At 33.0% G+C, this 26,934-nt stretch overlaps 1 protein-coding gene across 5 annotated transcripts in view; it reads left to right on the top strand.

Annotated features, from left to right (window-relative positions):
* LAMA2 (laminin subunit alpha 2) overlaps window positions 1–26,934 on the top strand; it is a 747,833-nt gene that overhangs the window by 452,614 nt on the left and 268,285 nt on the right. For all 5 annotated transcript variants that reach the window (XM_023503203.2, XM_023503202.2, XM_031964285.1 and 2 more), the window contains exons 14-15: window positions 1,243–1,454; window positions 22,037–22,148. In XM_023503203.2, the coding sequence (XP_023358971.1) occupies window positions 1,243–1,454; window positions 22,037–22,148 (324 nt within the window). The remainder of the gene's footprint in view (window positions 1–1,242; window positions 1,455–22,036; window positions 22,149–26,934) is intronic.

Raw genomic sequence — 26,934 nt, 5'->3', positions numbered from 1 at the left:
AAGTTACAGGATCATGAATGAGCATAGATATGAAGTTGCTAGGAATTTCAGAGGTCATCTGGTCCAAATTCCTTATTTCATAACTGAGGAAATGAAGGGTTGAGAAATTTAAGTGACTTGTTCAATGTGACCTGGCTATTAGAGGTCTGAACTGAGATTTTAATCCAGACCCTCTGACTCTATAGCCAATGCTTTTTCCACTGTATCAAACTGTCTTTTTATCCAAGGTTATAAATATTGACATAGAACCATGATTCTTACCTTTTTTCCCCTAGGCCTAGTTGTACTATACTAAAATAATGAGAAAAGTGAAAGCATGAGAAATAAGGGTTGTGATTCTTCTACATGGCTTTGCTATGAGTTAGCTGTTTGAAATGGGGTAAATTATTCTACAGAAAGAGTCTGTTCTCTTATCTTTAAAATAAGGAAGTTAGACTTGGATGACATCTGAGGGCTTGTCTATCTCTGAATTTCTAAGTTTTCAGGATATTCTCTTTACTATTCTTTCTTGATGTCCTTTGAGATGAAAGAAACTCTTTAGATGTAAGATGTTGAAATGATGATTTATTTATGTATTAAAAGAATAAAGAGAATGCCTAATTTGATTGGTTGGTCAAAGTATGTTTTCCTGTTATAATGCCATTAATATACTGTAAAGGTTGGACTCTTGGTGATTCTCTAGATTTTCCCCTGTAGAAAGTCATTTTGACCTGTCCCTCTTTCCATACAAGAAAGTAGGAAGATATGAAGTATATATTTTGTGGATGCTACTTCAATAACAGGCTAGATTTCTACTCATTTCCTGTAAATGAAGCCTATTCTTATGTTCTACAATCACACAGGGCAGCAATACCATTATATAATTAAAAATTCAATATTTTTAAATTATTTTTACCTTCCCCCTCAACATATTATGCATATATGTCTGTCATTTTGTGTTAAGTAGACCATCAAAATTATTTCAACATTCATTACACATATATTAATTAATGTTAGGAGAAAAAGATGTCCACATTTATGGAAAAAAACATTCTATGATGAAAATGCATGTGGCAGAACATAGACTTGGAGCTGGAATGGACTGTGGGAGTACTTTTCTTTTCATTTACACATGAAGCAAGATAAATTAAACTCATTTCCCAAAGGTCATACAGCTTGTAAATGGCACAGCTGGAATGTGACTATTTTTAAGCTATCTCTATAAGTCAATGATGTCTTTACCATTCTCTATATATTTTTTAGGGAAATGGCTTGCAAATCAGCACAACCCAGGAAGAAATCTACTTGCCACCATCTAAAGAATATACTCATGTTGTGTTGCTCAGTTCAGAATTATTTAATGTGCATGACACTGGATCTCGAATCAGTAGAAAAGAATTTATGACCATCCTAGCAAATGTAAAGAGACTTCTCATACAAGCCACATACATCCTTGGGATGGATGCCATCTTCAGGTAAAAGCAGAAACTACACTTTACAGTCTTGTCATGATTACAATTTTATGTGGAAACTGTCCTTAAACATTGGATCAGTGGAGTCCTTCAGTACTAGTTTGATATGTCCATATGTGTTTATGAAATATTTTAAAAGATGGATTGATTGTAGGAAAGTACTTCTGTTAATCTTTTTTTTTTTTTCATAAAGTTAACCTCCCAGAATTGCTTCTACTATATATCTTAAATCCGACATGATTATGGATCTTTCTCATCTCTTTGGGATCTACCACTAGTGGATTCCTAGACTGAGAAACACTATATTGGGAAACAAAGTCTTACTATAAGGTGCGTTCATACAGTGAGAAATTTACTTGTTCCGTGGGGCACATTTATGTTCAACAGGTTATAAATTTTGACTGCTATTTACCAGATCAAAGTTTTGCCTGTGGTCCACAATGAGAAGCAAAAGATTTTCTGCTTTTAAACCTTCTAATCCCTTTATGAAAATGTAAGAATGCTTTAACATATGCCTATTTCTTTTTAAGGAAGAACTTTCTTCCTCCTGTGAAAAATCTCTAACTTTATAAAGTATTATTGGCTTTGCTATCCAATTTTAGAATCATGATTATTTTTATTGTAACATTTCAAATTTGAACTTAGACCTAATTAGTTTCCTTCCCCTATACCTACTTGATTTTTAATAAGTATGAAGAGATCTAGTGATTACTCTGTGTTCTAAAGCAGGGCAAAACACATAATCAGTGATGATCAAAAGCTAGCACTTCATCCTCTCCATATATGAAAGGCATACAATAACTTTACAGAAGAATAAGTATTAGAAATATAGTAAAGAGACTTTCCTGATATCATTTCCCTGCCAATACTCCCTGGGTTTCCTCTTCATTTAGAATATTTCTGCTAAACCTGTTCATTCTGATATTCCTATGAAGAGAAGTACAAATTCATTGATAAGAGCATTCTTAATGAACTGTTCTTTTAGAGGTGGCTGTATTAGAAACTTGGCTGAGATGCAAAGAGGATAAGAAAAAATACTTAGGAATTAATGATGTATTTATCATTTAGACAATAGAGAATATTAGCATTTGTTGGCCATACAAAGAAGAATGTTCCAAGTTCAAAAGTGAATGACAAGTATATGGATTTTTTAAAATGGGTGTAGGAAAGAGGGTGGAAGAGCATTTAAATTTTTTTGTCAGACAATACTTAAAAATCACAAATTTCTTTGAAGCCTTCTGAAGTCTCCACATTTAAGTGAATGGCATGCTCACCTAAGTTGTCAGTACAGCAAGGATTCTTAAACTTTTTCCATTTTCACCCCCTTTTTTTAACCTGAAAAATTTTTATGTGCTCCTGAGTATATAAGTATATAAAATAGGTATATCAATCAAATATTTATTGATAATAAATCATAATTTCATACTCCCCAGATTGTTATATAGTCCCATATGGGGTCAAGCCCCACAGTTTAAGAAGCTTTGTTATACAGGCTAGCCCCCTGAAGATAACTCAGATAGATGGATCCTTGTGCCACTCCTGTTAGCAAGTGGTACCTTTAAAGTGCCAGTTATAAAAATAAAACACCAAGTTTTGAAACTGTACCCACTTGAGGTGATCTGAGAAACAGCCTGGTTCCCATTGTGACAGACTTGTTATATTTTATTTATCTCTGATCTGCTGGGCGAATTGAGTCATATTTGTAAAATATCACTTGAAGTGATTGCAGCTTTTCCATCACAGTAGGCTTCTAACTTGCTGCAGAGTTCTGTGAAAACACATATAAATGAGAAGAGCTCAACAAGAATTAATATACCTATGAGCCCCCTCTCTAAAGCTCTTCCCCAAAAAGGCACTTGTATTCCTTCTGATATATTCATAGAAGTGGTACCTGCTGAACTATTAGGCTCCTAGGATGTTTATAATGTCTATCTATCTTCTGACATTTTTCATTCTTATCCCATTCAAGACTATTGACTCTACACAATAAGCGAAACTGGTTTCAAGAATTCTTAACTAGTAAAATGAAGAAAATTCTTCATTCTCATATTAAAGTAGAAGAACTTAACTAGCTTCTATTATTTCTTCCTGAAATGTAACTCATGCCTTGTTAGTTAAAGAGTATAGAAAAGCCCCTCCTGTTCTGGGGACACTGTAGTTTGCTCATTCTTAGTCTCATGCTGATCTTCACTGTTTGAAAATAACTACAAAATGGTTTCAAAGATGAAACCTCAGAAAATGGTAAATTAGTTTATCAAGGAATCATAAATTTAGGAAAATTATAAGGGAAAAAGAAGTAGGGAGGGAGGCAGGAAAGAAGCATTTTTAAGAGCTTATTGTGTGCCAAACACTGTGCTAAATGTTTTACAAATATGATTACATTTGAACCTCAAAACAATTCTGGGAAGTAAGTAGTACTATTGTAATGCCAGAGAAACTGAAGTAAGACAGAGATTAGTTTTTAATATTTTAATAGTGGAGAATTTGGGCTAATGGTTGAACAGGACTCATGTCCAAAATGTCTGACTCTTAGCCAGCTGAATGGGACACTTGTCTCAAAGCATTCAGCCCTAACCCATTTAATTCCAGAGCTATCAGGGAAACAAAGGCAAGGAGGGGAGGGACAGAACTCTGGGTAAGTGGACGAGCCATAATTCTAGGAAAGAACCTTAACTTTAGTCCTGACAGGATTGAGATTAAGATAAGGAGGTTGAGGGCAGGAGACAGGAGTCTGAGGAGCAAATCCCAACTGGCATTTGAGATAAGCCATCTGAAGTTTTATGACTCACTGGAATGTCAGTGTGGCTAGAGCTTAATGGGGTAAGGAAGGGGAGGCTGGCCATAATAATTTTATTCAGGCATAGCATAATAATTCAGAGAAACTGAGGCACAACAATTCAGGGTAACTGAGGATAGTTATATCTTTCACATCTCAGTGGTTAGGGGCAAGCTATACCTCATACCCACCCCAAACTGGAAAAATCTGTGTGAAATTTTTTGATCCTCCTTCTGTACCAGAGAAGAAGTTTGAATTTACTCATTGTAAAATTGAGTTTAAGTATTTGATCATAGTTTCTGTATCACCAACTGGTCATGTGTGGTTTCTATAAAACTCCTCCCAAATTCCTATTTAACTTCTTATGTCAGCTCACAATATATTGAAACTACAATGAGGAAAGTCACAATATGAAAAGGATAACTATTCCCCCCCACACACACTTTTATAGTTTAGGAAACTAAAGCAGGCAGAGATTAACTGATTTTCCTATGGCATCACAGTTGTAAAGAGGTCAGAGTTGAACTCAAGTTTTCTTGGTTCCAGGTCCAGTACCCTAAACCCTTCCCCTACCCCCTATTTTGTAGATAAGGAAACACAAACCCAATAAAGTTAAGTGGTTTTCCCAAGGTCACACAGCTAGCATGGATAGAGACTAGGATTTAAACTGAAATTTTTGTCTCCAAAACTTTTTTCTGCTGTGCCACATTGCTTTAGTATGATTTTGTGTGAGCACAAAAATGAATTTCATATGACATAGATGCCATTAAAATAAAATAGATATGAATGAATCAAGTCCATAAGCATTAAAGACCCTACTATGTGCTAGGAACCAAGATAAAGCCCGGTACATATATAGAGAGACAAAGATAAAACAATTTCTTGTCCTTCAGGAGCTTACCTTTTTTTTTTGAAGGAGAGGCAAGAGAATAACACATAAACAAATAAATAAAAAATAATTTTGGAGGAAGGCGCTAATAAGTGAAAAAAGGCTTAATTAGCAGGTAATACTTGGTCTGAATTTTGAAGGAAGTTGGAATTCTAAAAATGGAATTGAATGGGGAGAGAGGAATGAAAATAGAAGAGTAGGAAAGCAAGGGAGATAAGAGCTAGATTGTCTTTTATGAGGAACAACAAGGAAAGCTAGTTTGGTTGAAATCTAAATTGCCTGAAGAAGAGTAATGTGCAACAAACTTAATTGGTTAGCCACCATCAGAATAATGTTAGCAAATACTCTAAATTCTTACCTTTTAAAATAATTATTTTAAGATAGTTTCCATGTTTTGAAGAATAGAGGCTTTTCTCTCAACTACATCGATAACAAAGTTAGCTTCAAATTTCCAAAGATATGAACTGCCTTACTTTTAAAAAAAATATCTATATCTATCTATCTATATCTATATCTATATCTATATCTATATCTATATCTATATCTATATCTATATATAGATATATATCCCCAGCACTCTGCTTAGTGCCAAGGATTTTAAAATACCTTTTTATATAAAAATAGCTTTTTATTTTTCAAAATACATACAAAGATAGTTTTCAGCATTCACCCTTGCAAAATCTTATGTTCCAAATTTTTTTCCCTCCTACCCACTCCCAGACAGCAAGTAATCCAATATAAGCAAAACATGTACAGTTCTTTTAAACATATTTTCACATTTGTCATGCTGAGCAAGAAAAATCAGATCAAAAGGGGAAAAAAACATAAGAGGAAAAAACAAACAAAAAAGGTGAAAATATTTTTGAACCATATTTAATCTCCATGGTTCTCCCTCTGTCTGGATGGGGATAGCTCTTTCCATCACAAGTCTATTGGAATTGCCTTGAATCACCTCATTATTGAAAAGAGCCAAGTTTATTAAAAATGCTTTTGACTGACTAATTCCACTATTAATAATGACAACATTCATGTAGAGATATGATGACTAAGATCAAAAGGAAGTCAATTACCTGTATCATTTGAATAGTTGTTAATGGTAGATTTCTCTCTTGCTTTTTTGAGGAAATACAAAAGTAAAATTAACATTGCAGTTTGGAATTTTTCCAAAGCCTAAAAGAGGATTTTTTTTCCCAAAAAATCTTTCAACTTGTCCTAAATGGTTTTATAAATGTGTGTGTATTTGTGCAGATCTTCAAATGAGTATAAGAATGCACATGGGTACAGATAGTCCATACTTATCCAAACCTTTTAATCAAGCCATATGTTGTGTCTACAAATGACAAGAATTTGATACAGTGCCCAATATCTTTAATATCTATGTATAATGAAGAGATCTGGGAATAGGAATGGCAGTTTGATGATGTGTATTTCTGAATCTTTTTGGAATACATTAAGCCTTTATGTGTGTAATGACCCAGATTAATTATAACAATTAGACCCACTTTATATTTTTCAAATTCGAGAAGGAAACTGAACTTTCAAATCCTGTTCTCATATGAATATTGCCAGGTGTGTTCTTGTATCTGAACATTTTTATTAATACAGGATTGGGTTGCAGTTAATGTGAGTAGGAGAAATCATCAAACTAAGAATGCCCTGAGAGACTAAAAGAAAAGCTTTCTTCTATTTGAGAAAACATGCCCACTTGTCCTTCCATCCTTTTAATAGTGTAGTAAAACCATTTGACTGTGCCTTGTCATTTGAGGAGTCAAATTTATTCAAGACTATGTACCTTGAACAAAAGTAACATGCATAGAAAATATAACTAGAAAAGAATTGTTTATTATAAAGAGCCTAATATCCTACAATATGCCCAACAGACATTTCAAAGTCAGAATAATAGCCTCCTGGGCTTATTTTTCTTATATTAAATATGAGAAACAGTCGTGATATACTATTAATTTTATCAAACAAGACTGGAATTGTAAAGCATCAGCCCAGTAGTGATGGGGAATGATTGGAGAAAGTACTGTCAATTCTGACATAAATTATCAAGTTGTTATATATGACTTCAAATCAAAATATCTTAGTATCTTGCAAAGTTTAGGTTTGTTGGAAAAATCATTTGTTTATATCAAGTCAATTAATGCAATCAAGCATACCTTTCAATAATGGTCCTTATATTTTGATGCTATATGCTGGCAATTAATGAAGTCCTTTAAGGAAGTTACATCTCAAAAATTTTCATCATTCTCTTAGTAATGGTGACATATTCTGATTAAGTGTTTACATAATCTGTTCAAATGTGTCTTTGAGTCACTCAAGTGTGAGTTATTGATAGTAATATTGATGAAGAACTAATGTGTTGTCACAAAGTATTATATGGGTATACTTGATAAAAATATTGGGATGTTGAGATGGTAAAGATGCTTTTTTTGGCTATATATTAGCTATATTTTTAGAGAAATGTCATGGCACAATAGAAGTGACATAGCTAGTCTCTCAATAAGAAAGAACTGTATTTAAATCCTGTGTCTATGTGATTATGGGCCAGTCAGGCAGCCTCTCACTGCTTCTCTTAAACTATAAATTAGAGTTGATTTGCTAATCTACAACAGTGGAAAGCGTTTTCAAATGATAGGTGCCTAAAGATATGGATATCACTCATTGCTAATCTCATCTCTTAGGCCTTCTTGAGTGACAGTGATATAATGAGCCTTTCTTCAGTAATTGTTTAAAATTGGGGAATAGACATGTCATTCTTATGCTTAATAGATGGAAAGTAGTTTTGGAAGGTCATAGAAACCGAGGATTTAGAACAAATTAGACTAGAGATGTTCTAATCCATTCCTTTCATTTCACAAATGAGGAAACAAAATCCTAGAGAAGTTCAGACTTCTAGGTGTAGACTAAAGATGATCGTCACTTCCTAGTTATGTGGCCCATAACCTTTCTCTGTTTCTTCAACTGTAAAATGAATGTAATAACAACACCCATTTCCCAGAATAATCGTGAGTATTTGTGATGACTGCGCTAGCATCCAGGACACTCCAGAATCAGCTGGAGTCAGGATAAGCAAAAGTCCTTAATCTTTATTCTCAGTCTTAGATGCAAGATTGAACAGGATGGAAGCAGAATCTCCATGACCGCCTTCTCCCTCATCAACCATCAAAGAGTGACTGTGGTTAGTCTCACTCCACCCCCTAGTCCCTCCTACAATTCTTTATACAACAATCATTGAGCCAGTACGGATAGTGGAAAGGACTATTTTCCAAGCATATGCCATAGAATATTGTCCAATCAGTAGTTAGCCTCAAGCGCTCAGCAGTCCTCACCTCAGTGCATCAACCCAATAGTTTCAGCCCTTTACAAGTATTAAATAAGAATTGAAAAATGCTTTCCACAAAGCTTTGCTGTACATAGGAGTCACTTAATAACTTATTGTTTCCTTCCTTCCTTGCCCAAGATTATAAAAATATAAACTAGTAAATATAGACTTTAATCATAGTTACTCTGATGCCAACTCATTGCTCTTTCTAATACCCTTGCTAAATGAAAGAAAATTTTTTACTCACTAAGCAAGAAAAAAAAAAAGTTCAGTTTTCCATTCCCATGAAACCTTATTCATTTTCTGTTTGTTACCATCATTTCCAACATGTGCACTATAATCTTTCATAGTGATCAGTCTTCCATTTCTGTCGTGAGTTAAGCACCTTGAGAGCAGGGATTATTTCATTCTTTATTTATTTTTTTAATCTTCAACCCCAACATAATTCCTTAAAAAAAAATTTATTTTTTTTCTAGAGGCAGGATGTTCACACTGTTTATTTGCATCTCTGAAGGGGGATCATTTAAATTCTTGTTGATTGACTGATTATCCAGTGACCTATATAATTTCTTTCATATCATGGTCAAGTTTCAAGGTGGGAAAACATTCAAATTAGCTAAAAGTACTTGGGAAAAGTATCAAGTGAGCATTATGGAGTCTAATATCCCTTGTTCCTTTGGAAGAAGTTTTTTTTATTTTCAAAAGGAAAGCTATTTTATATTTTTTAGTGATGTGTTTTTTATCAAAAAATTTGTTTTGAATAAATGGAAGGTTTTTTTTCAAAGTTTTAATACTAAAAATTAATTGGTTTACATTTGCTTGGGGATGAGAAAACAAGTATAAGCACCAGATTTCCTCTGATCCACTTCTCATGATCAGCATATGATTTAATTTGCTCCACAAATAAATCAATCCTCAGCTTTTCTCCTTAACAGCTTAATTTTTATCAAACACTTGTCTCCTCTTACTTTCATAGTATTTCAAGAGAAAATGGGCTTCTCTTCATTTCCATACATGTGTTTAGTCTTCCTTTTCTAGAACCTTCCTCTTTTAGTCATCTCCTTTTCCCCCATTTCTCAAAAAACCCACTTTCTATCACTTCATTAGAACCTTTACAGATAATGACCATGCTGCCCTGTCTATTTATTTAGTAGATTCACAGACTCTCATAATCTTTTCATAGGTGATAGGAATCATAGATTTAGAGTTTAAAGAGAACTTAGTGGTTATTTACTCTAACCCCCTCTTTTTTTTCACATCAGGAAGTTGAAACTAAGAAAAGATTTGAGATCACATAGAAATAAATGTAGAGCCAGTATTCAAACCCAGAATTCCCATTTCCAAAATCATTGGTCTTGTTTTTTTCACTTAACTATATTGCCATCCAGTCTGCTTCTTATTCAAAAGAGAATCCCCTCAACATCATCCCCAATCGTTGTCATATAATTTCTGCTTGAAAAATTCTCATTCAGTCGTTTTAATTGTGTGCAGTTTCATAACCCCATTTAGGGATTTCTTGACAAAGATACTAGAGTGACTTGCCATTTCCTTTTCTAGCTCATTCTACAAAAGAAGAAATAGCGACAAATAGGGTTAAGTAACTTGCCTATGGTCATACAGCTAATGTTTGGGGCCAAATGTGAACTCAGGTCTTTTCAACTGCAGGTCCAGCACTCTATCTGCTGCACTTGTTATGGAAATCTCTAGAGGTGGTGATTTTACCACCTCCCCAAACTGGTTCATTCCACTTTGAAATAGTTTTAATTATTAGGAAGTTTATACTTTTATCAAAGAAATATCTGTCACAAATGGTTCAATACTGTACTGTCACTAAAATTCTTACCTCTCTCTGGAGCCAGGCTGGCAAATCCCTCTTCCATAGAATACTTGTAGAATTTACTCTACCTCCAAATCCCTTATTCTGTAAGTTAACCACTCCAAATTCCATCAAGTGATATTTTTCTTTTTTTCCATCAATATCCTGGCTATCTTCCTCTAAATGTACCCTACCCTGTCATTATCCTTTCTAAAATGTTCGCAGAAATAATGATGACATCTATGACTTCATTTATTCTTTCCTTATTGCTACCTCACCTCAATGCTGGGCTGAAGGTTTCTATTACATAGTTGTCAAACACATAGCCCATGGGCCACACAAAACCCCCAAAATACCTGAGTGAGCCCCACCACATTAAAATGTAATTTGGAAATATTTAAGAAACTAAATAAAAATTCAATGAAACATAAATAATTAATATATGGCTTTCTAAGTCAATGTCTACCTGTAGGAATCCTTCTGTATGGTTCAGTGGCCCCATTTCTATTTCAGTGCGACACCACTGCTCTAGTATACTCTGTGGATAAAATATGTTATTTCTCCCTTCATTGATTTTTGTTCAAATACTCTTCACCATTCTTCCCCCTCTGGTTTCTATATTTCTTCACATAAGAAAACTAAGAAGCCGACTGGAGAAGAAACTTCCCCAAAAGGAAAATTGTAGATGGAGAGATGGGGCTTGAATCCATTCGTTTTTATAAATCTGCCCTGGGTTTTAAACTATTCTTACTGAAAAGTGAATAAATAAAAACTTAGCTATTTCACTATTTCTAGTCAATCTCAGAATATATTTCACATCTCATCCTGGGCATTTCACCATCCATCATGTTGCTCTGTGGGTACCTCTCCTACCCAAACATACCCTCTCTACCTTTCTACCTATTGTTCTGGGATTGGTAACCATAAATATCATTGTTATTAGAAAAGGTATAACAAACAACTTTCTATGACTTTTTTCAATCCCCGTGAGTCTCCAGATGAAAATTCCCTTTTCTGGCTACCATTATTTTAAATTCAGTTTCTTGAGTCCAGGAATGATCTAGCTTTTCAATTTGAATTTTCAGCACAGTGTTTTATATATAGTAGTACCTAATAATTTTTTTCAAGTTTTTAATTAGAAATTTGACAAACACCAACAAGTACAAATAATTTCAAATTCAGAGAAGGGGAGAGAGGGGGGAAAGATAGTAGAAGAAATCATGAATCTCTATTACTTAAAAAAACATATTGGTTTTTAAAGTTTTTTTTAATTATTCATTAAATAAATATTTATTAAGGATCTACTACTAGCAAGGCACCATGCTAGGAGCTAGCTGTAGCTTGTAATGTAAAAGGAAATGAATTCCTGTCCTCAAAGAACTTACATATATGCAAATATATGATATAAAATAATCTGAACGAAAAAAGAGCATTAACAATAAGGAATGGGAAGGGCTGGAATCAGGAAAAGGTTTCATGGAAGACTTGATACCTGAGTAGAACTGGAAAGGAAGATTATGATTCTGAGAGGCAAGGATGAGGACAAAGTACCTTCCTGGCATGGAAAATTGTCTCTGTAAAGGCATGAAGCTAGGAACTGGAATATTAAATTTAGAGAAATGCCAGAAGTCTAACCAGCCATAACATACTTTTTGGAGGGGAACTAAATTAAACTACTGAAAATGTCAGGTGGAGCTGGATTGTAGAAATCCTTAAATACCTAGTTTATTCTCAAGGCATGAATGCTTTTTGAGTAGAGATGTGCATGTGCCCTGGTAAGATCTGTTAGGAAAATTATTTGACAGCTATTTAGAAGGAGGAGACTGAAAGCACGGAATCCAATTAGGGAGTTTAACAATAGTCCAGGGAAGAAATCATGCCTGAAAAAGAAGGTAGTGATTTGAGAGGAGAGAAGGAAATAACAATGATGTGGCTGGTGACTTGATCATGATGATCACTGATATTTTAGTGCTTAGATAGTATAGGACTAGAATCCAGGGAAGAAATTATGCTGGGCATATAGCTTTGGGATTTATCTACATTCTGCATTGAAATGATATTTAAATTCATGGAAGTTAATAAGATAAACACGGGGAAGAGTATAGACAGAGAAGATGGGATGAGGATAAAAATTGAAGGAGAACAAATGATAATGAATCAGGAATAGAGAATGAGAATAATTTGTCAGAAGTATTAAATCCACAGAATGCCCAAGGAAAATGAAGGCTGAGAAATGACTATGGGTGGATTTAACAATTGAGAGTGTGGTTTCAGTAGTGATGCCAGATTGAAGGGATTAAAAAATGAATTGGTGTTGAGAAATTGCAAATCAGAGTTAATGGCTAGCAATAGCTAACATTTATAAAATGCTTTAAGATTATAAATGTGCTTCATAAATATATCTCATTTTATCTTCACAATAAGCCTGAATATGGATGCTATTATTATCCCCAATTTATAGATATGGAAATTGAGAGAGACCCTTGCCCAGGGTCATTACAGCTAGTAAATACATTTCTGAGATTATATTCAAAATTGTTTTACTGTCTACAGGTATAGTACTCTGCCCACTACACCATCTTTACCAGAATACAAGAAAACTAATTTCTTAGATTCTGGATTCTATGATACTTCTGCCCACTTTTCCAGTTTATTTTTGATGAAGGAAATAGTCATTCCCCTGATCAAATGAACTAGTCTTTTTGTGTTTTTGCTCTCATCCTCTTTCATCTACTTTAGTACTTTCAACTATTAAGCAATATATTTAATTAATCTTCCTTTTGGTTCCTTAGCCTATAAACAAGCTCATATCACCCTAGAACTCTCCACCTTTTCAATGATGAAATCCTAGAATCATCTCTTTTGGGCACTCTGGTGCCAATTTGTCAGAGATATTGTATAGAGTTTGGGGATACTTTGGATCAGTAAGGACTCTAGCATCCTTTCTGGATTTCTAAATTAAATATTATTAAAGTACTGTCCAATATCCAAGATGGGTTATCTTTGTTTTAGAAAGGCTTTCCACCATAATGTATCTTCTCTTTACTGAATTAGCATATTGAGATTTAATGATAAATGGTGGGGTTGAAACTGATACACAATAATGAATGGAAATGGGAAATGGGTTTTAATATCAAGGGAAATTATTATATTGAACAGAACAAATATTAGCAGCCAAAATGATTTTCCAAAAGTGCATATCTGATCATTCTACTCCTTCACTCAATAAACCATGTGGTTACCAAGTACTTCTGGGATAAAATGTTAACTTCTTTTTTGCCATTTAAAAGTCTTTAACAGTCTAAATCTCTACTTACTCTCCTTCATGCACATTGCAGTCTAGCTAAGTTGGTTTTCTTTTTCTTGTTATTCCTCATACATGATACTACATTTCCTACTTATGTGTGTTTCACAGGCTTTGAATTCTTTTATTCTTTCAAATTTTACATAATACACAAGTTTTTTTTTAAGCCTTTCTTTATCTTCCCTTCCTCTAGCCCAGCTGCTTAGTGCCTCCCTCTCAAATTCTCTGTCTATATATTTTGTATGTAGCTAAATAACAAGTGTGGTTGTCTTATTTTCTAGACTGTAGACTCTTATGAGGGTAAGAGATTGTTTTTCTTTGTATTGCTAACAATTAGCATAGTATCTAGCTCATAGTTTATGTTTAATATATGTTTATTGATTGACTAATTAATAGATATCCTGTGAAGGATTCTGTTAGGGAAAAATTGTAATTTTCAATTTCAATTTTCAATATCACGGCATTTGATCTGGCTCCAATTCTTGACATTTTAACTAGCATCACTTTGCCCTTTTACTTCATCAAATAAGTATATCTTGTTTGTGTTTAGAAGTCAGAAGCAGTAATAGTTAACCTACAGATTTGTCTTACTTGACAAGGCTTGGATCATTCATTCATTTCCAGAATTCAGGGTACTATTACTGTCAACATTATGGATTTAAATGATTGCAGTCTGACATAGAGGAATGGAAATGACCACATTGAGAGGGGAGTGGAAAATAAACTGCAGTTTTCTTCAACAGATAACACTTAACATTGTTAAACACATTAAAATCACATTTACTAAATAGCAGAACCTAATGAATACTGAAAATGCAAATGTGGAATATTACTGGCTAAGATGCCTATGTGTAGAGATTTCTCATTGTTCAAAATTGTTGTGCAGATTAAGGAAAAGAACATCTGTTCAAAACGCAAATGAAATTTGGCAGTTTGCTGAAGGTAGTTTTCCTTATGGATCTTTATTTTAAACATTTTCTTAAATTTTTCTTTCTTAAATTATTTGAATCTGAATATGCTTCTACCTGACTTATATATCCAAAAGGCTTAGTGAGGAGACTGAGTAAGGAAAATCTCTCTACCAATGCAAGCTAATACTTTCTCTATAGTTTGCAATTTTAGAGACTTGCCTAAAGCAGTGATAGGTTTAGTGATTTGATCCCATAGTCAAGATGTGTCAGAGGTAGTACTTGAATCCAGATCATGGATTCATGATAGCTTCAAGAATAGCTCTCTATCTATTACTCCATGCCACTCATTTATAAAAGTAGTAAGTATCACTCTGAAAATAAGAATTTGAGCACCTTTCTGTTTCCATTTTGCTTCTGAACAAGGGCTAATCTGAACACTTCCCAAACCTCCTTTTCCTTCTTCCTTCTTGAACGTAATTTAGATTTTAATTTTTTTTTCCCAATGAATGCCTCTTCTTCTCTTCTCTCTAGAGATAGAATCAGTCCCATCCTTTTTTCATCTAATTCATTGCCCAGGGGCAATATAATGGCCTTCAGGTCTATGTAGCTTCCTTCTCATTTATAGAAATTATATAAGATAAAAATTTATTAATTTGTTAACAATGGTTTGGGTTTTCATTGTTAATAGATTGAAAAATAATATTTCAAACAAAGATCTGGTTCTATAATCTTATGTAAATTTATTTTTTATTTTAAATTCCCATCAATAATATAATTCTTTAAAATTATTGGATTATATCTAAGAAGCCTGACCAAATTGGAAGCCTCATGGTTAATTTGACTCTATTTCGCTCTTGTCACAGTTGTTATGGTAATTAATTGGATGAACTGTGAAGTAATTGAATTTGACCATTAAAATGCCCCAAATTTGACCATAGCATGGAGCATGTGACCATTCATTATATGTACTTAAAGGACAGAGATTTCATAAGAACATAAAGAAATCAAAAATATCTAAGGCTTTTCAGATTTCCTTGTTTAAGCAAGTTTATTTAGTTATGTCAAAGAAATCACTTATTTTTAATTTGCCTCATTTTGCCTTTTGGAGATTATTATTCTTAAATTCTATCTATGACTCTCCAACCTCAAAATGACCTATTTTCAAATGTTACTGAAGAATTTTGTCTGGTAACTTTTCATGTATTATTTTTACTCTTCTTACCTGTGTGTATGCCATACTCTCCATCCTAGTAAATGATAAGATTCTAGAAGGGAAGGATTGCATACATTTTTTATCTTTCTACTGCTAACACCTCTTGGGTAATGGATTAAGTCTGCTTTCAAAGTATTGGTTTAACTAAAAGTAGAGATTTTTGTTTGGCACTTTCATGATGGTTTTTTTAAGATATGATAACTGATGAAATTAATAAAAATATAAACTGGAGTGACTCCTAAAGGCTTTTTCCTTCTAGCTTTAGAGTTATGGTAGCAGGAGAGATGGGGAAAAAAGAAGAGGGTGCTAAATTGTTGTTTTTTAATTTTTTACAAACCTTAATTTAGCAATTAAGTACTCTAAACTAAAATACTTGTTCCTCTACAATATAAACTGTAGTCAAGGACAATCATCCAGCATTAATTGAACACATTATAATGCCTGGCATTATACTAAATGCAGAGAATAGAAAGAAATGTAAATCTACTCTCTACCCTCAAGGAACTTGAAAGGGTAAGGAGGATCTCAGCATGGAGAATCAAAGACAAATCTGGTCAATCAATAGTTAGCCTAAGCATCCTCCATAAAACAAAAGTTCTGAGAGATCATGGGAAACAGTTCAAGGGACAGAGGATACTTCTAACCTGAGAGGTTCAGAAATAAAGTGAACTTTCAGGGTTAAGATAGTCTAAAGAATATGTAAAGTGTGCACACCCTGGAGAAGAATAAAGACATGAGAATGACAGAAATTGAATTTTAACATTCTTGTTATAAATTAAGCCCAAACTTAAAAATAAATTAAATTCAAATGTATGGAGAGTTCACAGGTTTTCTTTGGAGAGTTGAATAAGGGATTTCTCTGGAGAACATCAAAGATGGCAGACTAGGAGGAAACAGCACAGCACACTTTTTCCAATATTTACTCCACACAAAAAAATTCACCATACCAGATCATAACCAGGAAACTCAAGGAAAAGTCAAAATAAGTAATTTTTTCCAACCCAGATTGACAATAGGTAGAGGTCTGCAGACACTAAGTAAAGATTCAATCTAAGAGGGCACAGAAATGTCTAAGGTCTAAGCACTAAGGCAAGAAGAAGTAATAAATCCAGCTTTGAATTCATGTCTTCTTCATTCCAGGATCAGTGCTTTATCCCCTGTGCCACCCTTGCATGAGTAAATTAAATTAACTATTAAGTGAAAGAATCAGAAAGGCTATGTGGAGGAAAGATCTGAAAGGAATATTAACAGATTTGCACAAGAGGCACAAAACCTTTCCCAAGTAAGCCTATTAGAATCTTAAAATTTTGAACTTAATGACTCAAAAAGCCAAGATGAATTAAAATAAAGCCATAAGACTAAAAATTAGAAGAAAATATCAAATATTACAAATCAAAAACAATAGATCTGAAAAATAGATTAAGGAGGGAAAATTTAAGAATCAATGTACTACCAGAAAGTCATGAATAAAACAAGAACCTGGACATAATATTTTAAGAAATCACAAAATTTGAGAGTTTTAATAGGCCTTACTGACCATCTAACGCATGATGAGTTTGTGGTCCATCAAAACCCACATTTTTCCTTGAAGAATTGCTATAGAATCACGTATCTATTATATTGTATTTGTAAAGCTGATTTTTGTAATCAAATATAAGACATGGAATTTTTTTTCCTATCCTTCCTAATCTTGTCACCTGAAAATTTTATGACCATCATCTGTCAATGACAAAACATTTAAATAGCATGATAGTATTTTAAGTGTCTGGCGCAGATTTTGAGATTACTGTAAGGACACTTCCTACTACATTTACATTGAAGCACCATGATCATGAAATTATACATTTGGAGTTAGAAGTTCAAACTCTTTATTTTATAGGTATTAAAACTGAGATCCAAGTGACATGTCCAAATTTACAAATAGTGAATATCAGAGGTAGAATTTGAACCCAGGCCTTCTGATGCCAGAGCCAATATGTTTGCCACTAGTCTCTTAACTCTAACCATCCAAACTATTCTGAATTCTTTTCATTTTTAACATTGTCTAATCTATATTTACCTATAATAATAGTCTGAAATACTTTGTAAAATTCTTAATAAAATTTGGATAAACAATTTTCATAGCACTTCACTTATCTCTATCAAAAATGAAAAAAGTTAGCCTAACATGAACTGTTCTTGAGGACGCATGCTGAATGTTTGTAATCACCAATTTCCATAATCTCTTAAATGCCATTATCTTCAATCACACCCACCACTATTTAAGGATATAGTTCATATTAGCCAGATGACTTGAATTCATCAAGGCCAAGTTGGTATTTTTTTTCTATATCTTTAATTTGCTTATCAATTTCCTATTTGTGATTTGTACTCTAACATTTCCAAAACATAAGTCATTTTCCTTGACAAAGGGGGTAAAAAGAAAGATAAAAAACATGCATCTCTATTTTTTGTCAATTGTCATAACTTCCACCCTGAGCAAAATTCCTGTCCTTTGTTCTCCCTAAATATCTGAAAACAGTATGCCCTTTTTTTGTTCTTATTACGTCTATAGCTAGTTAATTAAACACTAATTAAGTGTCTATTATGTGCTGGCAACATCTTATTATTTATCCTTTGCTACCTGGCCTTTCTGCCATTTTCTGTGCGGTTCATACAATTCATACAATCTAGGTTGATGAGTTCTCTGTTGATGAGATTTTTTCCTCTTTGTAAATTCAGAATTTGATCTTTGAGCATCTTCCATACCTCCTGGCAGACTTCCCTTTCAAGTTCAGGAAGAACCTCAAATTTGTTTTTAAGTTTTAAAAATAAAGGTTTCCCTTTTTCTCATTATTATACTCTCCTACTCCCCAATATATTCAGACAAGGGTCAAATCTCCCTTTATATTTCTTTTTGTAATCAAAAACTCTCTTTTGTTTCCTATAAAAGCATTTCTTATTGGTTGAAGAAACATAAGAAATATATTGTTTTAGGAATGTGAAAAGCATTTGTTAACTAAACATTTACCCTAACAGATAACTCATCCATCTTTCTCCAGAGATTTAGTGGCCCTTTCTACCATGGAGATGTCTTCTGCCTTTCAGGAAACTGCAGCCTTCATTTATTGTATGTTCATATATAGTCCACTCTGGTGCTAGGATATACCATAGTAGAGAGAATGGCTAGTCACAGTAATCATTTGGACAGTTTGGTGGATCACAAGAATTGTAATTTTTTTCCTATTTTCCTGTCTTCCCATAGTAGAAACCTGCCTTCTGCTATGGTTAACACTCCTCCAAATAACCAAGTACTTCAAATAGAATCATCCACAATTTTAATAAAATTGTTCAGTAGATTAAAGTATGATGCTACTTTAAGACTGTTTATTGGTGCTGTATGCACCAACTAACTTTGCTTTGATCCATGGCTACCATTCATATCTACAAGCCTAGCAAAGTGCCTGCAAATATGTGCCATTTATCACAATGGAAATTGTGTGCAAAAATGATATCAGTGAAAATCCATCCCTAATCCTGGAAAATATCCTATATGAGAGTGAGATAGTAGCATCTTAGCAACGATGGTATATTTATGCCTTGTAAATATCATCCATAATGTTTCTTGTTACTATTATAATTATTTTTATAATGCAAGTACCAGGCCTGAGCCCTTAGTTACAAATATAATATAAGGGAATTATTATTTTATTGCATTACCTGATTTATCAGTATTATCAAGAAATTTGATAGTACTTAGCACTACAAAAATTAAGCACATCTTCCCAAAATCAGAAGTGGACTAAAATGTCATTAATTAAATCCAGTTTATGTTTAAAGGATTTTAAAAGGTTCAACTACTAGATAGTATGTTCATATGTTAAAGAACTGCTAAAGTCTAGATGTTTTTTTGTTTCTTTTTGTCCAAAGAAATTAGTAAATATTTTCTTCACTTATTTTTATCTCATTTTAACAGTCAATGAAAATGTGTGAAGAAATTCTTTTTCTTTTTTTTCTTTTCTTTATAAAAATAAACTAAAGCAATCGATTTTTATAACCAGCTGTTATAATACTAATTCCTGAAACGTTGTGATTTCAACTATAGCATTTGGTCTACTTTTAAATTTGAGCAAAGATATTTAAATTTTTCTGTGGAATTGGGCTCCAAAAGACAATAGGTAAGTTTGGTTAACAGATTCAATTAAAATTTATTTTTATCTGCACAGACTTTTATTTGGTCAGGACCAATAAGACTTAAATGAAATAATGCTATTAGTACATAAAAGTATCAATTTCAAAAAATGGGACAAAAGGATTGTTATCACATTATAGGCTGATGAACTTGACTTTAACTTCTTATCAAATTCCAGAATATATTATTAGAAGTATAAATAAATAAAGGAAATTAAAGAAGTGATCACTAAGACTTTTGCTAGCTTCATCAAGTATAAATGATGCCAGACTAACCTTAAATTATTTTCTTGGCTTGACTACTAGACTGAGAGATAATGATCATGATAACTAATATTCATATAACATAATGCTCCAGGCAAATTGCTAAGCAGCTTAAAATTATCTCATTTGATTCTCACAATAAACCTGAGAGGTAGATAATATTATTATCTCCATTTTACAAATGAGAAAATTGAGGAAAACAGAGAACAAACTGACTTGCTCAGGGTAACATAGCCAGTAAGTGACTGAGGATAGAACTGAACTCAGTTCTTCCTGACTCTAGGTCTAGCGTTCTAACTACTGTGCACCGATTAGAAGAAAGCCATAGATATAGCTATTTTTTTAGAAAATAGTTTATGTTTTTCTTGTGGCTGATATATGCTCTTAGAATTAAGCAGATTTGTGACCATTTATATGATGATAGCCAAAGTTTTCATTAATGGACCAGTGTCAAAGTAGAGGGAGAATTGTAATGAAATATCCTAAGCACTTGTTCTTGGCCTTAGGCTATTCAATATTACTTGAATAAAATATAGATTTTTTAAAGTTAATTAAACTTCCATATGGAAAAATGATAAGATGGCTAGCCATCATATTAAGTGTTAAGTTTCTAAAACAACCTTGAAAGGTTAGGCAAGGAATCTAATAAGATAATAATTAAGATAATTGTAAAATTTTTCACTTAGGTTCAAAAAATCAATTGCACAGGGACAGGACTAGAGGAGAAATAGTTACATGAAAAAAATTTCACTATGATTCAATAGTGGGATTTTGTATTGAACAAAGCTAAGACATGCAACAAAGCTTAGACTGCATTAAAGGAAACTAGATTAAATTATATCCTATATAAGAAAGGCAGTAGTCCTGCTATTTTCTTTATAAAAGCATATCTGGAGAACATGTACATTGTATTAAAAGGTAGAACAACTGATGAGGATGACTGAAATGACAAGAAGAGTGGAAATAAAGTCTTTTGAGAACTGGTTAAAAAAAATTATAGATTTATCTAGAAGAGAAAAGGCTCAGAGATGAATACAAGAGAGTTCTTTTTTCCTCTTCAGAGGGCAAAAGTAAAGAATGGGTGGGAGTTACACAGATGCAGAATTAGAGCCTATATAACTGTTGAGATAATAAAATAAAAAAAAAATTCCTAGCAATTAGAGTCATTCAGAATTGCAATGGTCTGCCTCAATAGATAAAAAGTTCCCCTTCAATGGAAGTCTTCAACCAAAGCTTCGCTGACTACTTCTCAGGTATATTGTAGAGAGGATTATTGTGCAGTTACAAATTGGACAAGATAACATTAAATACATTTTAACTCAGATTTAGTAATTCTGTGAGTTTGGGAACTATTGCAATCTGATTTATAAAAAGCAATAATAATAATAATTTTCTTGGTTTCTTTTTGTGAAATGTTAAAGTAAAAACCAGTGATTAAATATTTCTTTGCCCTACATGATCTGCTTTGAAAATCTACAAGACTGTAATCAGGAAAAAAATGAAGCTACATTACCAGTTCTTGATGCCAAAATACAATTGCTGTGTTTTAATCCAAAGTGGCAATATTTTCTGTTATAAAATCCCTCCAACTGTTTGCATCGAAAGCCACAAAAATAATACATAATCAGAACTGAAGCATATAGCCATAGGCCAAGAATGGACCCCCTGCATTTCATAATGATTTGGCAGTTTTCTGAGAGCACTTTAAACTGACCGGGCTTTTCTTAATGTAATAAATATCAAGAGCTTCCAAGAATGAATAAATGTTCACTTGTCTTCTTACCTTATTGAAACTACCACAAAAATAATTGTCCTCATACTCAGTAGACCACAGCTATGCTACCAGTTCAACATGTGACTCCTATGAGTTTGCATTTTATGTATATTCTAAATGTATTTTTCTCTCTACCCTAGGTTGAACTCTGTAAGTCTTGAATCAGCTGTGCCATATCCCACTGATGGAGAACTTGCAGATGCAGTAGAGCTTTGTCAATGCCCTCCAGGATATAGTGGCTCCTCCTGTGAGGTAGGTTTCTAAAGAAAGTTAAAGCATGAAGTATGTTTCTAAGGAAAGTTAAAAAATTTTCTCTCAAACATATTCTGATTAGGTTATAGCTCCATTGTTTCCAAAAAAACATGTTATATACAAATAGATAAATTTGAATGCTATTTGAAAATATAATATTTGATGTTTATTTTCCCAGAGCAATGATTTTCAATTTTCAATTGAAAATGTTGATGATTCTTTTTGCCATCACATTGGAATCCATCTGGAAACACGTCATTTCTTTAAGAATTTTATGAGCCTATTAAATCATCTCTAATACTATTAAACAATGTGTGTGCAACTAGGAATAGAAGGCTCCAGAGTTACAGAGGACATTTCCCATCATTTTCATCCTAATAATTAAAGGACCTTATCCCTGAAATCCTTTACTTTCCCTGCTTTTCCCCAATCCATTCTACATCGTTTTGTCTGCTTCAACCCCAAATAAATGTCAATGCATTTCCTAAAGTACAAACTGATTAAAGGCTCAGAAAACATTAGATTGAGGAGGAATATCTTACTTCAGCAATTTTTCTACACCTTTTCTCATTTATATGGCGATGAGATTCTGAAGCACAGGAGTTGTTTATTAGAGCACTTGAATATTTTAGATTATACTAAGATTGATGTGTTATTTTGTAGCATGCATTCTCCCTTCTCAAAATCCCAATAACCTTTAAATATAATATTTTAAAATTTATTTTTGTAGGTTCCTCCCTTTTATTCATTTTTCTTTCTAGAGTAGTAATGTTGACCCTAAGCATGAAATCTACATCACTCTCACATATGTCCTGAAGCATAGTAAGTAGGATATAACTTGGGGTAATTAAGAGTTAAATCTTTCAAAACCCTTAACCTTCATGGAACCATTTGTTAATGCCAAGGTATTCCACCTCAGAACACTACAAACAAAATGTCACTTATAAGGTTTTGTAGGCATTTGCTTGTTAGTTCCTTTGTTCTTTAAAATAGTATGTGTTTCTATATGCTAGATAGTCCTACAATTATACTTGCAGCAAATGTTTTTGTTGTAACTGGAAAACACAGGGAATTTGTGGAGTTGCCCTGGGTATTCCATGAATATAACCACAAATATAATTGAACTCATACTCAGTAGTTATCTGACTAGGTCAATATGTGAATCCTATGAGCTTGTATTTTATAAATATTCTAATATAGATACAGATAGATATATACATGTAAACAGATATATTGATACAGTTTAGTTCAGACTATACATTAGAGGGCATATTTTTGAAAACTATGTGATATAAGAATGTAATGGATTTAGAATCAAAGAGCTTGTGGGTCAGCCAATCAAACAAAAATCAACAAATGTTCTGATTTGTACTGGCCCTGATTGGTTCAGAATGAATGTAAATAGCAATTGTTTCTGTTCACACACACACACACACACACACACACACACACACATTTTCTTTTTGAGGTAAAAGAGGTTATTTTTGGTCTCATTTCTTACATATCCTTAATCACTGACTGGGTATTGCCTCAGTCAAACTGAGACCTAAGCATGAAATCTATATCACTCTATATTGGGGAAAATCTACATCACTCTATTGGAGGGGAAAAATAAGACAGGTGACCTTGCACAGCCTTCTCCACTTTAAATCCAATTCACTTGCACATCATGGCATCACCTCCCTGATGTCATAATCCTCTTTGAAAATAAAAGACAAACAAAAGTTTTTACAAACTTTTTGTTTTCTATTTACAAATACAAGCTTAATGAATTTCTTCAAAACATCTAAGAACATCTCTGAGACTTGGATTCTTCCTACTGCTTGTGAACATGGCCACATATCCCCCATCCTGAAAAATCCTTCACTTCATCCTTCTATCCCTGATAACTATCTCCCTATAACTCTTCTGTTCATTGTAAAGTCCTTAAGTAGTCATCCAGCACAGGTTTTCTCCTCTCCTTATCTCTACTCCTAATGTCCAATCTAGAGAAATTTTTTTTCTTTCTCTTCTGCAATGTTGTTAAAATGTAATTTCCTTGAAGACAATGTTATATTTCTTCCGTTTTCTTTATAATTTCACAGAATATCTAGTATTTTATTTTAAAAATAAGTGAGTCAATAAATGCTAGCTGCCTGAATTATAGGGGGAATAAATAGAAGGGCTCAATCCATATAATCTAAAACATAAATAATCAATCACCCAACATTTATTTTACACCTACTGGCATTGAAGTACTGTGAGAAGGGATTAAAAACTTTATGTGAAGCAGTCTCTCTCCTCAAGAAACTTACCTTCCATTGGGTGAGACAAATATGTACATGTTTATTCAAGATAAATAAAATTAAATACAAGTTAACCTGAGAGAGGAGGAGAACACTTGTAACTGGAGAAACAAGAAAGGTCCAATTTAGAAAGTGGCACTTGAACTGAGCAGATTCTGAGAGGCAAAGGGAACAGAAGACCAGTACAAAGCCATGGAGAGGAGAGATGGAGTATTATATATAATAATAATATAATGTTATCTATTGAAATAAGGTCAGTTTGTCCTGAGCAAGAAGAGGTTAAAGAGATTAAGGTGTCATAATACTATAAACATAAATTAGGGTCCAATTATTCTAATCAAATTCAGTATTTACAGGGGAAAACAAAAGGTTACCTATGCTTCTACAAAAGAAAAGATGAAAAAAAAGACAAGAATACAAGAGATTAAAACAAAAATAAAATAAAATGGCAATGCAAAGCTTTTTAGTCATAGCTGCAAACATTTCACATAGTAAAAGAAACACTTCTGACAGTATATCTATAGTTCTCTTCAATGAATGCATTTTCAAATTAAAAACCTCCTCTAGTATTTGCTTCCAATTTTTTTTCCCATAGAGAATATCATATTTCTAAAGAGCATTCAAAGTTGTTGTATCATTCCCATGGACATGATAATACTTAGCAACATCTCTTAAGTGAAAAAAAAAAAGGATTTAAGAGAGGCAAATGGCCTGCGTAAGAAATATGAGAAAAGATACAATATCAATCTCAGTTATTATAAAACTTATGTAGAATAAAGATTTTGTCAATGCACTTGCACACATACTAGCCATTTGAAGTATTTAAATTGTTTATGGTCTAAGAAAAAATCTTAAAAATGTATATTACCCATAATACCCCTTGGGAATATCTAACATAATTTGATAATCAAAAAGTCTATTGCCAGGTATATCCCTTATAATTATGGAAAAATGCATGGTATTTCTTTTCTAAATTGAAGTTAAAAGATCAATCTATTTCATGAAAATATGGCCAAGGATTTGACTTGGTGTCTCTATTTAAAATAAAGTTTTGAATTTTAAAGGGAAATGACATATACTATTGTTGTTCAATCATGTTTTGGTATGTTTGACTCTTTGTCAAATCCTATTTGGGATTTTCTAGGCAAAGATACATGCTTTGTCATTTCCTTCTCCAGCTAGTTTTATAGATAATAAAATCGAAGCAAACAGAATTAAGTGATTTACTCAGGGTCACCCATCTAGTAAGTATTTGAGACCATATTTGAACTCAGGAAAACGAGTCTTTCCAATTCCAGACTCATTTCTCTATCCTTGTCACCTAGCTACTGCTTACTCTGTCTAACCTCAAAACTACTAATGGCATTGGAAAAAAGAAAATGAAATACAAATCCTTTCTTATGGCTAAGGAGACAACCAGAATAGAATATCCTCTGTGGATATATTCACTGTATCAGTTGTTGCTTAATTTAAATGTGTGTATATTCTATCTGGATTTGAGGGAAGAGGTTAAAAATAACTAGACATAAATACAAAAGGCATCAATAAATTTTTTTAAATAATAAAAAGTCTTTGAGAACCTCAGAAGGAATAGAGAAAGAAGGAAGAGGTAGGCGCAGACAACATTCTGTATGCACAGGACAAAGTTTCCTAGGTAACACAATATCACCATAGCTATATATACTGGAGTATAAAACTAAAAGCTCATTGTTCTTATTAAAACATTTATTAAGTACATTTTTGTTGTGTGAGGTGACAATACCATTAAGAGAGATCTTTTAGAGATTCTGATATAAAATGGGTATTATGTATGAAAATAAATATATGAAAGGATAGGCAAGGAACACTATATGTGATTTTATTTTAACTAGATATATAGAATGAAGAAAATCTGTCCGTGATATATGAACAACCAAAGCAGTTTCATAAATGAAGAGGAAAGATCCATCTTTAGCATATACTTGTAGAAGGAAGAAGCGCATAGTGAGACATAAACAAAGAGCATTCTAAGAGAAAGAATTCTAGGGGTTTCTGAAGTGAAGCAAGTAAGAGGGGAAGGGGAAAAAAAAGAAAACATTCAATAGGACATGGTCAATGCCATGATTTGTTTTCATTGAAAATACATATAATGGGGGCAGGTAGAGCACAATCCCTAGAATCAGGAGGCCCTGAGTTCAAGTCCATCTTCAGACAGTTAACACTTACTAGTTGTGTGACCCAAGGCACGTCACTTAATCCCAATTGTCTTGCAACACACACACACACACACACACACACGTGTATAATGGTTTTTTTTAATTTTTTTTCTCATTTAAGTAGAAGGAGAAAGGAGATAGAGAAAAGGTAGATTTTTACTGATTAAAAAGTATAATTAAAAAAATCAATCTTGATAGGGAAAGAAACAGAAAAAGAATAATAATGCCAGCCTAAGAGAGTGAGGTTAAGTGAGACTCTCTGAATAGTCTTTAGTTTGATTATTTTTTTACCTTGCTCTATCAGTG

Source organism: Sarcophilus harrisii, chromosome 4 (genome assembly GCF_902635505.1).
Source record: "Sarcophilus harrisii chromosome 4, mSarHar1.11, whole genome shotgun sequence".
NCBI classification, from domain to species: Eukaryota; Metazoa; Chordata; class Mammalia; order Dasyuromorphia; family Dasyuridae; genus Sarcophilus; species Sarcophilus harrisii.
The sequence above is the reverse complement of the archived record's forward strand: the minus strand, read 5'-3'. Positions and strand labels throughout refer to the sequence as shown.